This window comes from Numida meleagris, chromosome 1, assembly GCF_002078875.1.
Source record: "Numida meleagris isolate 19003 breed g44 Domestic line chromosome 1, NumMel1.0, whole genome shotgun sequence".
Classification (NCBI taxonomy): domain Eukaryota; kingdom Metazoa; phylum Chordata; class Aves; order Galliformes; family Numididae; genus Numida; species Numida meleagris.
This window is the reverse complement of record NC_034409.1, coordinates 45,719,336-45,734,706: the sequence shown is the minus strand read 5'-3', so window position 1 is coordinate 45,734,706 and position 15,371 is coordinate 45,719,336. Positions and strand designations below refer to the sequence as shown.

The following is a 15,371-nucleotide window of genomic DNA, read 5'->3' as shown; positions in this document are numbered from 1 at the left end:
GGGCAGGGCTTTCAGGACAACCTCCTCCAAGCACAAAATTCAGAAAAACAAGCAGACACAGCAGGAGATGGGCTAGCTAAGGAGGGATGTCACAATTTAACTACAATGCAGAAAAACAGTATAAAGGTGGTGGAAGCAGGAACCAGCTACTAAGGAGGAAGTGTCTGGGCCCATAGGAATGGTATTAGGGAAGTCAGTGTTCACCTTGTGCTGAAAATGGCAATGGATGTTATGGGCAACAAGAAAAGCTTCTATTCTGTCCACAGACTGAAAAAGGAGATGTTTCAAGTGGACATAACACTTAAAAAAAATCACGATGGGGACAATTAAGCAGAATAGGTTGTTCAGAGAGGTTGTGCAGTTTCTACTCATGAAGGTTTTGAGGTCCAATAGAACAAAGCCCAGGGTAACCCTGTCTGATCTCAGAGCTGACCCCGCAGCACGCAGGAGGCTGAATGGAGACTTCCTCTGATGCTCCTTCCAACCTGAATGACTCTGTGGTCCCAAGGAAGAAAATCCTCTGTTCAAGAGTCCCCAGGCTCTCAAAAGTTTCCATTAAGAACACTTGGGGAAGCCAGATGAGTAAAAGCAACTCTACTTCTTACAGATATTGTGAGAACTCACAGGTCTCGTGTGACTTGTTTCCAACACCAAATATGGACACTGAAATTGAAAATTCATTGTAATTGGACAGAAATATTAACTCTAGAAATGTTAATTCGAGAAGTCTGTCAAACATCAGATGAAATACATGGGAGATGACATTACTACTGGAAAATTAATTACAGGATCAATTTCGATATCAAATGGTATTTAGAAGTCTGTAAATCTCTCCTTAAATAAAAGATCATTAATCATTTTGGAATGAGTTACTGCACAAATTCAAATGTAATTTCTGCAAATTAATGGCCATGATTAAACTGATGCAACTCTGTTGACTTCAAAACCTGATTTCAGTCAAGCATCTGTCCCAAGACTCCAAACTAAGCTTGATAAATTACGTAGCAAATATCAATTCACATGTTTATCACCCACTGAGTAATAAAAAATCAGTGAACAGGCTGTTATGTATCTTTACTTGAACCAAAGAGCAGATGAAAATTCAACAGATATATCATTTTGTAGCTATCACAGCCACTTTCCCTTTTTTAGGATTTTCTCCCTCAAATATTGTAAAGCCTTTTATTTCCCATGCAAATTTTTTTTCCACTGCAAACCTAATTTCCAGATTTCTCATTGTGGGTAGGTAAACTCCTACAACTCTCTTCTGCTGTCATTCTCTCATTTGAACACTTTTCCAATGCATCTGCTTATCTGTGACCCACTAGATCCTGCGATCTCTGGGGGAGATCTGATATTCTAATAGCTTCTATTCAGCTACAGAACAGAAGGAATGGCTTTCTAAAAGCTCACAAACTACTGGAACAAATTTGTGACAGCATGCACCGTATGTCCTGGCTAAGAATCTTCTATTTTATAATGGTAATCAACCAAAAAAGGTTGGCAGTGTTCAGTCAAGTTTCTGAAAAGAAACCAAGAAAAAGATTTGGCTAATTCAGATTTAGTAACTACAGAAATCCTGAAGATGATGTGCTTACGTACATGCAGTTCATGCGATCAAGCCCATTAACACATACAGCTCAACAGTGTGTGTAAGTAGATATACACAAAATGAAGCTACGTATGGATCAGAGGAAAACAAGCTAAATACAGAACTGCAACAGGTTTTCAAAGTGTCACAAGTTCTGTGTCTCATGCTGGTTACGGATCATGTCTCTGGAATACAGTATTGTGTACCTCCAGAATAAATACTGCCAACGAAGACAAAATGCTTTGTGCATATTACTGAAATGACAGCAAATTTAGCTTCTCCTTATGAGCAGAGATTCCAAAGGGTTTTTAGCAGTCACATACTTTTTGATAAAGCAAGGATTTTAAAAATTACTTATTCTGAATGACAGTCTCAAATCCAGCATTAAACCTTACTGCAAATGTCAGCACTGGCCTAAGTTCTGATGCGAGACCAAAGAGATTACACACCTACAATGAGATCCTGCAGGATGGCAGGCAATTTGGCTCCAATCCAGTGAAGTACTCAAGTTCACGGTTAACTTCAAATGCATGGGCATCTGCCCTGAAGATGATGGAAGTACTTATATGTCTAATGTTAAATATGCCCTTAAGTGCTTTACTGGGCAAGGGCCAGAAAGCTTGTTACCTTATAGGAACAAGCTCACAGCGGAACATGCAGCAATAGCAGGGCAGGAAATTCATGAGCACAGATACCACAGAGCAAGGAATCCAGGAGCACAGATACCTCAGGTAAGCCCCTCCCGCAGCATACAATTGAGAGTGACAGTGCCAACACAGTGCGAGCACAACCAGCTGTGTGACGCTAAGATGTCCTGCCTAAAAGTAATCAGAATAGTTACAGAAACGTGAAGAATGACAATCAGAAGGAAATCAAACTGCCGCTAATCCCTAACATATACTCTTACCATAAACTGCATTTCTGCAGTGAATAAATGGTATTTGCAGTTCCTCCACAAACTGCCAAGACTTGTTCGTGCACACACACCTCATCACATCTTGCCTCAGCTCTACAACTCAAGCGCACCTGGCAAAGATGACTAAGACATGCAGCACCCTACAGATGTGACAGCTCCAAGGCTTGTGTTGGACAAGGTCCACCGGTCACAAACACCATGCAGGTCTTGCATTCCAGGCAATCATAACGTCACAACACGTTCATTTGCTCAGTATAAACACTGTCTGTAAAAGACCGGACTTAAGGCACAAGTAAGCACTGATGCTTGCTGCTATTTCTACACACCCTCTAAAACGTGCTCTTGGCACTCTGTGCTACAAGGCACTCCTTTCTTGCCAGATCCCCTGCCAGCTGTGGCACACACGTTTCTGCATACCGTGCTGCACACTGTCTTCCTGCCAGCTCTGAGCACTGCATGTTTCTGAGTCAGAGAAGGGTATGTTCTGCTTTGTAGGGACTCGTGATTTGGTGAGAGACGGTAGAAGGATCCGGGCTAAAACAACCCAGAAGCAGCAGCATATGGGCCTGTCATCTCCAAAATTACTCTGCATCGGCCTTGCCTAACCTTCTGTACTATAAAAAACATATTAAAGCTGAACTAGATGCTTTTATTTCTATGTTTATAAACTAGGAGCACATACCATTAGCTTAAATAGGGAATATAATTAGTCATGTAATGTTACAGGTCATATTACTACGTAACACTCTCATGTCCCACTATCTCATAAAGTATTAAAATACCATCTTCTCATCAGTGGTAAACTGTATTTACTGTTGTGCCAAAACACCATGATTAATTCACTGGAGTCGGGAACATAGTGTTAAACAAAAATCCACTTCGATCATTTTTAACGCTGGGATTCTTCAGCACGGTGCCCAAATATAACCTACATTCCCAGGAGGAAGACAGACCTTTTGGGACAGTAACCTTGGAGTAACAGAAGTCTGATCTGAATCAATCTTTCAAGATGTGGGGGGGCTCATTTTTTGTGTTCAGCCACTTGGATGCAACAGAGAGAGGGACACAGGTCAAACAGACGCCGCCCTCACCTGACATGCATCACCTTACTCTGCAAACTCCCAGAGACTCTTCCAGAATTCCTAGTGTGGGGCCTGGAAAAGTGTTTATCGAGTATCTGCAGCCCAGGAAAGTTTCTCTTTCTGCTTTTGCAGGCTCAGAAAGAACGTCGTGAAGAAATCCCATAAATAATTAGAAATAAGGAATACAGTTACAAATGCAACTAGCAGGCAGATGTTTTGGGAGGAGGACAGGGCCTCGCATTCATTCAGCAGGTTTGCCTTGTGAGAGCACCACCACCGTGCAGTAAGTTACACACTGGCACCGGCTACCAACGATCTGGCTCTGGAGCTGTTGTGACAGTCTCCCTATGTACTTCAGCACGGTTATTTCATCCGCATATGAGGTTCTTGCTCATAACTGCATCCTCTAACACAGCCCATGGTTTGGCAATTCAGCAGGGAAATGAGCAGACTGAATCGCATATGCCCTCAGGTAGTTTTTATCTGAGAGAATCTCAGCACTCTGCTCTGCTGTGGGCTAGGTTTTGTCGCCAAGGAGAGATGGTAAAACACTTCAAGGAGTTTTCAGCAAACTCCTGCCACAACAGAGCAAGGAGCCAGGGGTTAAGCTGTAGACCCCACAGATGCAGGGGAAGCTGCAAAAGGCCATGACTTTTCAGCATTCTTCCTTTTACCACAACTCTGAAAAGACTTCTGAGGGTGACTCGAAAGCGTGGATGGGCCTTGCAATAACACCTGTTTGTCCTGAATTACATTTTTAGCCTTCTGAATTTCCTTTTTCCCTCATTTCTTGACCAGCTGCAGAGGCTGTGGTGAAGCAGGCAGCCTCGCCTCACCTCCCCATGTACAACCAGGGATGAAGGCGCTCAGAAACAGTGTTACAGAAGTGGGTGACCAGGGGATCTCCAAGGGATACGGCTGCCTGTGAAAATGTAACCACCGCAGCAACAAAGATCTACGGCTATCGCTGCCTGCTGCTGCACGGCTGGGGGCTGCGAGCCCTCCTGAACATGGCCAGTCGCGGCAGGGCTGTAGAACACCCACCGCCGAACAAGCGACCATAAATAACTCGTGAGCAACGGGCAGAGCAGCGCGCACAGCCCAGTGCACAGGAGTCAGCTTGATGGGCTTTTTTTCATTCCTGATGTAGCTGCAATGACATGAGATGTGAATGCACAGAATGAGGTAGGAGACGCTCTGTGGAAAATACAATGAAGGATGAATGATCCTTGGCAGAAAAGGGTGCATGGAGTGAAAAACCCGAGACTGGAGCCTGACTGAGGATGCCCTCAGGTATTTCCTCAGACACGTCTTTCCCAAGACACAAATGGGAAGCACACTCCAGGATCCGCTAAGGGATCACCTCCCAAGGAACGGGAAGCGCTGCACAGGCCCATAGGGCTGATGGAGCGCAGGCTGACGCTCAGAGCCTGGCCCGGCTCTGCGGTTCCCCTGAACTCCGTGCACCTTTGGATCTGTCTGCCAGGGACACTCCATGAATCATGCACAACAGCACCGGCAACAACAGCAACGGCACGTGGGATGGAAGGTTAGCGAAACGATGCCCAGACTTACGCAGTTGGTCCCCGCGTAGAAGTGTGTGATGTACACACAGGTCGGATCCCACATCTCCTCCATCCCAAAGATGCAGACGGCGGTGGAGTCCCAGGCCCTGTCACCGTGGTTGTGGCGGAAGACGCCCACCCACCAGCCTCGCTCTCCCTGGCGGACGAGGCTGGAGGAGATGAGGAGGCTCCTGCAACCACAGTCCAGATACACTTGGCCTTTTAGGTCAAAGCTGTGCTCTGAGGGACGCGGCTGGTGCATGACCACCATACTCGGCAGCTCTGGGTCCTTGTCCAGCTCGGCCTTCAGCCGGTAGTAGGGAAAGAAGAGGCGACCGCCCCACCACAGCGCGTCCACGAAATGCAAAGGCTCCTTATTGTGCTTGATGATGTCCCCCTCTCCGCGAGGCTGCAGGGTGTCGATGGGGCTCACGGTAATTGCCGCCGTCTCGCTCGACCGCGACGGCTCACAGCCCGCGACGGGCCCGTGATCGCCATTGGAGTAGGTGGCCGCCACCGCCAGGTACCAGCTGTCCGCCTGCCGGAAGACCACGCCGGCGGTGGAGCCGCGGGGCAGGCAGCTGACCACCTCGGTGCGGTTGAGGACCAGCTCGTAGTCCGGCAGCCGCCACACCTCGCAGCTGCCCTGCCCCTGCGTCCAGCCGGCCAGCAGCTTGCCGTCGCCTCCGGCCTCGGTGTCGGTCAGCAGCAGCAGCTTGTTCCGCACGCCGGAGGGCTTCCCGCAGCCCTGCCCGCCCTGCGGCACCACGCGGCGGGACAGCGAAAGGTCGGACCGCACCTCGTAGAGGCATCCGCCGCCCGCCACCAGCACGAAGCTGCCGCTCACCTCGATGTTGTCGATGGGGGCCCCCGGCAGCTCGAAGGAGCGGTGGCCGCCGGCGCCCGCCAGCGCCGCCAGGAGGGGCAGCGCCCAGCTGAGCGCGGGCGGCGCCGCCATGGGCGCGGGCTCCTCTCGGCGCCTCGGGGCGCCTTAGGTGGCGGCGGGCGGCGGGCGCCGCTGCGCCATGCTGCGCCCAGGGGCCGGGCGCCGCCGCCTCTGCCGCCGCCGCTCCCTCCTCCGCCGCGGCCGGGCTGCGCGCGGGCGGGCAGTTCCTCGTTCGGGGCGGGGAGGAGGGGGTGCCTGTGCGGGAGGAGAGGTGGGCCGGGCTCCTCTGGGAGGGCTGCTCAGGCACCTCGCCGCCGCGCGCCGCCGCTCCCCCGCCCGGCCCGCCTCGCCTCGCCTCGCCGCGGACGAGGGGCGGGAGACGGCTCCGCCGCCGGGCTGCGGGGGGCCGGGACGGGGCCGCGGAGGGGGCGAGGCGTGGCGCCGGGCCTCGCCGCCGCTGCTTCGCCTCGAGCGGGCGCCGACAGCGGATGCGGACGCGGAGGGGGTGTGCGGACGCGGAGGGGGTGTCCGGCCGCGGGTCCCGAGCGGCGGCAGCCCGGGCGCCCCGCGGGCGCGGCGAGCCCCAGCAGCGCGCCGGGTGGAAGGCGTGCCGTGCCGTGCCGCCGCCTCGGCCGCCGGCGCTGACACCGGGGGACAGCGCGGGGTGGGCGTGGGGTGCAGCCGCTGGGCTGCCAGCGTCCGTGCGGAGAGGGAGCCGGCGGAGGGGCGCCTCTCGGAGCGCCCTCCCCACGGGCTGCCCCGCCGGACCCCGCCGCCCGTTAGGACGCTCGGCGTTAGCGCAACACCCGTAAGCCAGCCGGCCGCTGCCGCTGGGAACAAGATGTCAGAGCTCTGTTTACAACCTCGCGGTCCTGACTGAGGTGGAACAAAGAGCCTGCCTTGCATCCCTTGCTTTGCACGGCCCTGCTGCCTCGAGGCGGGTGGCTCTCAGCCCGCGGGGCGAGGATCGGGCGTGGAGGGCATGGCCGGTCGGAGAGTAGCATCACGGAATGGTATTGCTAGGAAGGGACCTGAAAGATCATCCAGTTCCAGCCTGACGTCCTTCCCCTTCTGCTCGCTCGTTTCTGGGATGGACTGGCCAGAATGAGATGTGTGGGCTGCGTACTTGGCTAGCGTGATCACTTTGCTGATTTTTACAGGAAAAGTGGGGTTATGAAAGGTAGCAAAGATGCATTTTAATGTTCTCCATCAGATGTCTCTGGTAAGTCTGGGTGAGGATGGCACAGGGCCTTGGCCGCTCTTACTAGGAAGAGAGCATAATGTTCAAAACTGACGCCAGTTTCTCTAACACTGACCCTCCATTTGCACTGCTTTTACTGTAAAGTGGCTTTACGGCAGGACTAAGTGGATGGTAAAAGCTAGAACAAAAGTGGTCTCTGTGTATATAGGTCGAGCGGAGTATTTCCAAGAAGGAAGCAGAGTTTGTCAGCGAATTTGTATTATCCTTCTCCATTGCTTCACCCAGCAGCAGTTATTGTGCAAGAAGTGCTGTTGCTCTGGTCAGCAAAAATATTGTGCCATCTTGCACCCATTGGGGTCTAGAACACATACTGCCACAACATTCAAAATCCTGCACAACTCATCTGCTTATCTCACATACAGTGACTACAAAATCTGCCCAGTGTAGCAAGAAATGTGGAACAGAATCCTTGCACAGGTCTTTATTCTCACCAGATGCAAAGATACGCTACTAACAAACAGTGCCTGCAGCTTCTTGACTTCCACCTTGACTTCTAGTTGCTCTTTTAAGCGCAAATACCAAGCTTCCAGTGATCCACATCTTGCTCGGGCTATGGGGAAAGCCAACCAACTTCCTACCTGCAAGACATCCCTGGTACTGGCCACAGAGCACATCCCACTGTGACTCCCTCTGTGGACAGCCCTCCCATCACAAAACCACGAACTTATGCATTTGCCAAGCTTGGTTCAGTACTGACCAACTGACCTGTTTCTTTGAGTTTGTTTTTAGAATAGGTCTTGTGTACATCACCAAGTGATTGATTTGGTGAAGTGGGTGATGCCATGCTTACTCTGGTCTTAGGCAACAGTGATGGCTCCTAAGGCTGCAGGCTCCTCTGACTGCTCAAATGGCAATGTTCTGCTTCCAAATGTGCTTATTATTCTAGGACCCAGGAAAGGTAGGTTGCACCTGGGTACAGGCATGAGGAAGCAGCCCAGCTGTGTGGGGTACAGGTGCTCCCAAGGCAGGGCAGGAGGCACCACCTGTCCCCAGAGCAGTCAGACTCATCCCCACCTGCAGCGCTTTTCTATTTCTGTCCCCTCCCTCTTCCCAGGGAAGCAGTAGCTTGGACCAGGTCCTTATCTTGCAGTGCTGAATACTGCGTACAATTCGGAGAGCCACTGAAGCAGCTGTGCACTGGGAATCAGTTCATGGAATATTGCCCATGAGTAGCCTAGTTCTTGAAGCAGCAAAGTCTGCTCAATTTCTTTCCAAGCCCCCAAAGTAAACAGGAGCTTTTGTCCTTGATCTATTCTTCCAGAGGCAGCCAGCAGGATACCAGCAGAGCCGAGTTTCTACTGATGCCATGGAAATAGAAAGCAAGGCTACGGGTGTATTTTGTAATACTGCTGAGTACAACATTCACTATTAATACAGAAGACCGGAAAATGGTGCAATCAGTTTTTATAAGAGTATCTCAAAATAAGCAGAAGAGGGCAAGACATTGCATTGTGCTGTCTTGGTCACCGGTCCCGTATTTGGTAATTCTATACTGCTGTTGTCTATGTTTTCTTTTTCAGGCACTACAGACATGGCAAACCCTGGTGTCTGCCCACTGCCCCACACTGCACAGAGTACCACACCCCAACCAAAATTCCTAAAAAAGCTGGGGGAGCATAATGCTTCCTCTGCTTTCTGTGAAGCAAGCTTTATTTATTTCAGTGGGGCGCATGAGATCTGAAGTTAGAATGTGAATCACACCAGGGCTTGGATCTCCATGTGCAATTTAATGAGCTCTCTTCTAAATCTTCATCAATATTAGCAGAACACATCCTGAGTTAACTTCTGATTGCCTCTCCCACTGTGGCTCAGCTGCCTACCTTACCTCTCCTTCTCATCTGCATGCTAAGTTTCTCAGAACACATGACTCTGCAGAGGACCTGACAAAATATTAGTCAATAAATGAAATTTGTTATTTTATGTTTAATTTATTTAGCTTAACTTTGGTATTTTTTCCTATTTTGGAACTCAGAGCCCAGTTAAAATTTGGTTTGACCTGTTTATTTAACACATGGGGTTACCTTAGCTTGGTTCTGAAATGATTTTTCTAAAAGGGCAAACAAATAACCTGCTTATGAAGCAATAGCAGGTAGTGATACTGTTAACAAGTATTTCATCCTTGGTGTAATATTTGAAATAGCTGCATTTCTCATTACACAGTTAAGTCAATTTTGCAATGTAACTAAATGTTGACTGAATTAAAAGGAAATACTGAGCAGTTTTTCAAAAAAGTTCTTCTGAGAGGGTTTCTTTTCCTTGCAAAGTAACTGCATTTGAATACTGAAACTGAGTTTGCAATTTTGGATTTCAGTTCTGATTTTTTTTCTTTTGATTTGGTTTGGTTTTTTTACGCATCATTTAATCTAAAAATTACTGACTCTTCTGCATTTTCTGATGGTCTTCATGATGGTGAAATGCTTCTTTCATGAACAGCTCCTTTGTGACCCTTAAGAGGAAATTCCAATTGCCATTGCAAAAAATGAGCCATCAACTCTGACAGGTCTGCAAATAAAACAGATGAAGGTAGAGGAGATTGCTCTGAATTCATGACTGTTGTATTTACCGACATGGAAATATTCCCAGGTGCTAATGCCTTCCGTATTGTAAGAGGGGGAGGAAAAGAAGGAATGAGGGAAGAAGGAAGGGAGAGAGGGAAGGAAGAAGGAAGCAAGCAAGGAAAGAGGTTTTCATCCTATCTCCATTACAAATACTATAAAATTTTGGATAAGAGATCAAGAAACCATTATAATATAACTAATTTTTTTTTTAATCGTGTTATTTCCTTTCTTTTCAAATGTACTTTGAGATAGAGTAGCAATGATACAGAGAAAAAACAGGAAATACACACAGGAAAAATACAGTTTGCTCTTCTCTACATTTGAAAATTACTCATAATCTAAATTAAAACGACACTGAGAAGGTAGATTTTGTGCCAGAAACACAAACAGGAAATCTAGGTTCTGGGTGATCTGTGCCACAACCTTCCTATGGAACATCGGACAACAAAAACATCTATCTCTGAACCCCATGTTTGTCTCCTGTGTTTATGAGATAAATAAAATTAGTTAGCTCTCAAGGAAGCTCTGTGGGTCAACACCAATAAAGGCACTGTATACACGGGAAATAAAATTACGGGAAGGCACACATGCAATACAGATAGCATCACAAGTGAAAATAACTTAATAGGCTTTCTGCTTAGCTTATCTTAATTTCCACATCTGATATCTATCAACAGCTGTGTTTTATCTAGAATGTGTTTTCTTTTAATTTTATTTATTATAACATTTGTACCTTGGCATCCAGCAAAATAATGCCTCCATGAAGTAATTGCAAAGGAGAGCTGAAAAATATCTTTTTTTTTTTTTTTTCTCCCTTTACAGCTGTAGGGTTTATCAGTGGCGCTATCTGGCTTGTACTGTGCTGAAGCAGAACAAAATGGTTAGATGGCACTGGCCAAACCATGCCACTGCACCTGAAACTTGTATCTGCTGGCGCGTTTAAATGGGTTTTGTTTTGTTGCACACAAGAGCATCTGGACAGAGAGCTTTGCCCATAATCCACTGGGGATGGTTCTAGTGCATCAGTGTACCTTGCTACATCCAAGGCAATGCTGAATAAGGAAGGCACAAAGGTGTTTCAAGACCATGGTATTGCTACAGTGCTCCTCCCAGCACTTCGTTCTTAAGCCAAACTTTCCAGGAAGCGTGATGACAGGTTGAGTTACCTCTGGTAGCACAAATGCTTTTAAAAGTGACCCAAGCCCTTGTCCTGGCTGTGTCTTCAGACAGTGATAGTATTCACACAATGGAAGTGCCTAAGATCTAGAGCAAGGTGTGGCCAGTACTGATTTGGATGAAATGAGGAAAAAGCAGATGTGTTATGATGTGGCCCTTCCCTCATGAGCCAAAATGCAAAACCTTCTTTTTAGGTCAGTTCCTTGCTGTTAGACAAACACGCCCTCAGTATCAGAGGGCAGATTTCACCTGCCACATTTAGCCATGTCACTAGAAAAGAGAAATGACCAAAAACCTGCTGCAAATTCCCTTTGTTTTTCTCCCAGGAGAGTTTACTGCTCCTTGACACCTGCTGAGGAGATACTCATCTGAGGGCCTAGTAAATAGCTGCAATCTGTGGGGTCAGCCTGTTTGCTGTTTAAGCTGTCTAAACCAGCCAATCTGATCCACCTGATTCAAATGAGATGGACGCAGTTGAAATTGTGCAAGATCGTCTGCTGCTATATCTGGAGGGATGATAAATTCAGGCTGATAGTTGTGGTGGTAAACAGCTGAGTATGGGCCTAAAAGAGGTAAAGGAAATGGCAACCATCCTCAAAGAGTGTGGGTAGGACTTTGGTAATGCCTGTTGAAGGGATACTGAGTGGAATGTACACATTCATTTCACAGATGCCTTGATTGTTTCTTAATTTATCTTTGTATTAAAGACTCATTCAGCTTTCGTTAAGAGTGCCCCATTGCAAAAACACCAAAACTGCTGCCTTCTATCAGCACAGATATTTGCAGACTGACTGCCTAATTCCTTAATATCTCTCAAATGCTGACATTCTTTCCTTGCTCAGTTTTGTCCTCATCTGTTTTTCTCTAACAAACATTACAGATTTAACTAATTTACGAACAATCTTCAATAGATAAGTTAAGCAAAACCTTTTTAGGAAAACAGATTTTGCACCTGAATTAAAAAAAAAAAATTCACCTGGTTGAATTTGAAAAGCCTGAGTCATTCCATTAAACACCTTCAAGTCCTAGAAAAGTCTTAAAATGCCATATTCCTTGAGTCCACAAACTCAACCAGGGTATGGTCGCTACAGCCCAGACTGCATCCAAACTTAACCTCCTTAATGACCTCCCCTGCATTGGTGAGCACCAGGTCCAGTAATGCTTCACCTCTGGTTGGTCAGTGCAATACCTGGACCAGGAAGTTATTCTCAATGGAATCCAGGAGTCTCCTGGGTTGCTTGCAGCCCACCACATTGTTTTTCTGGAAGATATCTGGGGTGGTTGAAATTCCCCATCAGCATGAGAGCCTGTGAGCAGAATGCTTCTTGCAGCTGAAGCAAGATGGCCTCCACCCACAGGTTCCTCCTGGTCAGGCAGTAGACCTCCCACCACCAGATGCTCTTTATTGGGCTGGTCCTTAATTATAATCCACAGGCTCTCAACCTATTTGGAGCAGTTTCTCAGAGGCAGCTCTCTTCAATCCATTTCCTAACATAGAGGGCAACATCCCCTCCCCTTCCCCTCCCCTTTGCCTACTGCTTCTACAAACCTTCTAGCCCTTGATTGAATGTTACAGTTGTGTTATTCATCCCACCACATTTTCATGATAGCAGTTAAGTCAGAATTTTCTAATTGCACCATGGTTTCCAGCTCCTCTTGCTTATTTCCCGTGCTGTGTGCATTGGTGTAGGGGCACTTCAGAATTACACTCTTAGAGCATTGGTGATTGAATGCCGATAGCTGCGTTACCTTCTTAGAGGAGCGCTCCCTAGTCCCTTTGCAACAATTTTGAGGTTTTTTCCTGCTGCTTCCTAAAGTGACAGTATTGTCTGTCTCTTCTCTGTTATGTACATCCCCTTCCCCCATCGAATCTACTTTAAAGTGCTGCTAATCAGTCCAGCCAGCTTGCTGCCCAAAAAACACACCCTAGCAGAGGATGGTTTCGATCCATCGACCTCTGGGTTATGGGCCCAGCACGCTTCCGCTGCGCCACTCTGCTGTTATAATCTTCCTCAGAAGCAAGCAAAACGAATGACTGCTTTAAAGAACTGTCATCTCCGCTTTAATTACAGGGCTGGTGTAGGAGCTGTCATAGCATTTTCACACCTGGACATGCATGGGATTCAGAACAGGTTCTGAACAGGTCAAGCGCTATTTATTCTCACCGCTCTTTTCTCTGATTTCCCCAAACAATATCAATTTTGTGCAATCCCACTGCAGATGTGTGTAAACACGCTCACTTTTATTTATAACTCTGGCTTTTGGTTGCGATTGTTAATCTGGTCGCAGCAAGAATTTTGTAATTTGACAAAGAAGTCACTTGGAAATTGCATGAGATTATGGCTATGTTCTGCTTTAGCAGATATGAATTAGCCTGAAGAGAAAGATGCCAATGGCTGTTACACACAATGCAACAAACCTTAATTATTTATAGTTTCCAAAGTATGCAAGTGCTCCTCCACTTACCCTGACATTCATGGATGACAGGAGCTGTTACTTCTGCTTGCTGGTAGACCCACTGACATCAGCTGGATCTACCAACCTCCAATCACATTCCAAGTACTCACTTCTGCGCTGTAACATTGACATCGCATCCTTTAATTCCCAGCGTGTGGACTCAGAGATGACAGCACACTAAACCTGCTTCTCCAGGACACTTGGAAAAATAACTTCCACATCCTCTTATCTATGTTAGAGAGAGGCTCAACATGTCTGCATAAAGGCATCTTGGGCTCTTATAATTAAACATGTAAGCAATACACTAGTGCAAGATAGACTAATACACAGAGATACATGGAATTAAAGTCAATTTCATCATAGGAAACAAAATTGTTTTTACAAATGCTTGTTCTTTTAAAGGACTGTGTATCTAAGCACCTATTTAAGTATGCATACCTCTCCTCATGCACTGACCTTGGAACTCTGAAATATTGTTGGTGAAAGAAGAACAACTATATCATTCATCAAATAAAGATCTGTTTTGCAGCAGTTATGGCTTATCATAAAAAATGCAACTTATCAAGAAAAAGAATAACTTCACAACTAGCTGGGCGTAGGAAGGCAATGAGAGATGCCAACTCCACTCAGAGAGTAACCTGGAAATTTTCTGACGTTCAGTCCAGCCTTGATCTCTCTCTGTCAGTGCTGGACCTTTCCAGACTCATTTTCACCTCGCTGCCTCCATGGCTGGTTTTTGGAAACACATCTTTCAGGAAAGGTGAAAGCTTGCCCAAGCTTAACTCCTTAGTCATCATTCTTGCAATTGCTTATCATCTCTCTCATTTCCTCCTTTTTGTTTGTGACCTGGAGACTTTCCCGTGGAAACAGGATGTCAGGGGCTGACAAACTGGTGCAGTGCTTCAGGGTAATCAGTGCTCAAGGACTGCACTTTGCAAGCTGCTCTTTTTTTTCTTCCATGGTAATCTAAGAGGAGTCAAACAGACAACAGAGGGAAAGACAAACTTGGCACATAAAAAACCCCAATTTCTATAGGAAATGTTTTCCAGTATTTTCTGGATATCAGTAATCTTCTACCAGAAGTTTTTTAAAAAACAATGTCGACGTGACAAGATGTACTTACTTGTCTTTTCATTCATTTTAATGAAAAACCATTTAATTAAGTTAGCCAAGTTAATTAACCTAGTGAAATAACCCAAACAACTTTCAGTTTTGTGTCCAGAGGTAGTTTTTGCTGAATTATCTCCTCAGCGCTCCCCCTCTGGGTCGATAGAAAGACCCAAGACATACAATAACATTGCCACCTGAGGACAGTGGAATCAATCATTTTAATTGCAATTGTAATTGTTTTTCATTAGTTCCATGCATTAAATACAAGAGCTTGCCTTTTCTTGGATGCTATAAACAGTGGTGGCTCTGAAGAAACAGATGCAATCCCATTAATTTGTAAGGATTTTGCTTGAAATACACAGTTTTTTTCTTCACATATTTCTCTTCACTGTGTTAATTCTGAGAAGAACGTGAACGGTCATTCTCTCTGATGGTTCAGCAACAAATTCACCCAGAAGAGACTGCAGTTTATGGTTGTACCCCGAGTACAGCAAATTGGAATACCATTTTGAAAGCCAGTTTCCGATTTTTTCATTGTGTCCACATTTGCAATGACGAGTCTACTAGTCAGATTACTCTGTTTCCCTTTCTTTCTTCCTTTCCTGCTCCCACTTTTCCTCCCTTCCATGCTTCCTTGTTCCCTTTCTCCCTTTTTTTCTTCTTTTTCACTCCTTCCTTCCTTCCTTCCTTCCTTCCTTCCTCCCTTCCTCCCTTCCTCCCTTCCTCCCTTCCTCCCTTCCTCCCTTCCTTCCTTCCTTCCTTCCTTCCT

The 15,371-nt window shown here is 46.7% G+C and overlaps 1 protein-coding gene and 1 non-coding gene across 2 annotated transcripts in view; both read right to left on the bottom strand.

Annotated features, from left to right (window-relative positions):
- The window catches only part of PLXNC1 (plexin C1), a 67,476-nt gene extending 61,364 nt beyond the window's left edge, over window positions 1-6,112 (bottom strand). The window contains exon 1 of the mRNA XM_021386539.1: window positions 5,165-6,112. Coding sequence (XP_021242214.1) covers window positions 5,165-6,112 — 948 coding nt within the window. The remainder of the gene's footprint in view (window positions 1-5,164) is intronic.
- Window positions 12,963-13,034, bottom strand: TRNAM-CAU. The gene has a single exon. It is a non-coding gene; the product is annotated as a tRNA-Met (tRNA).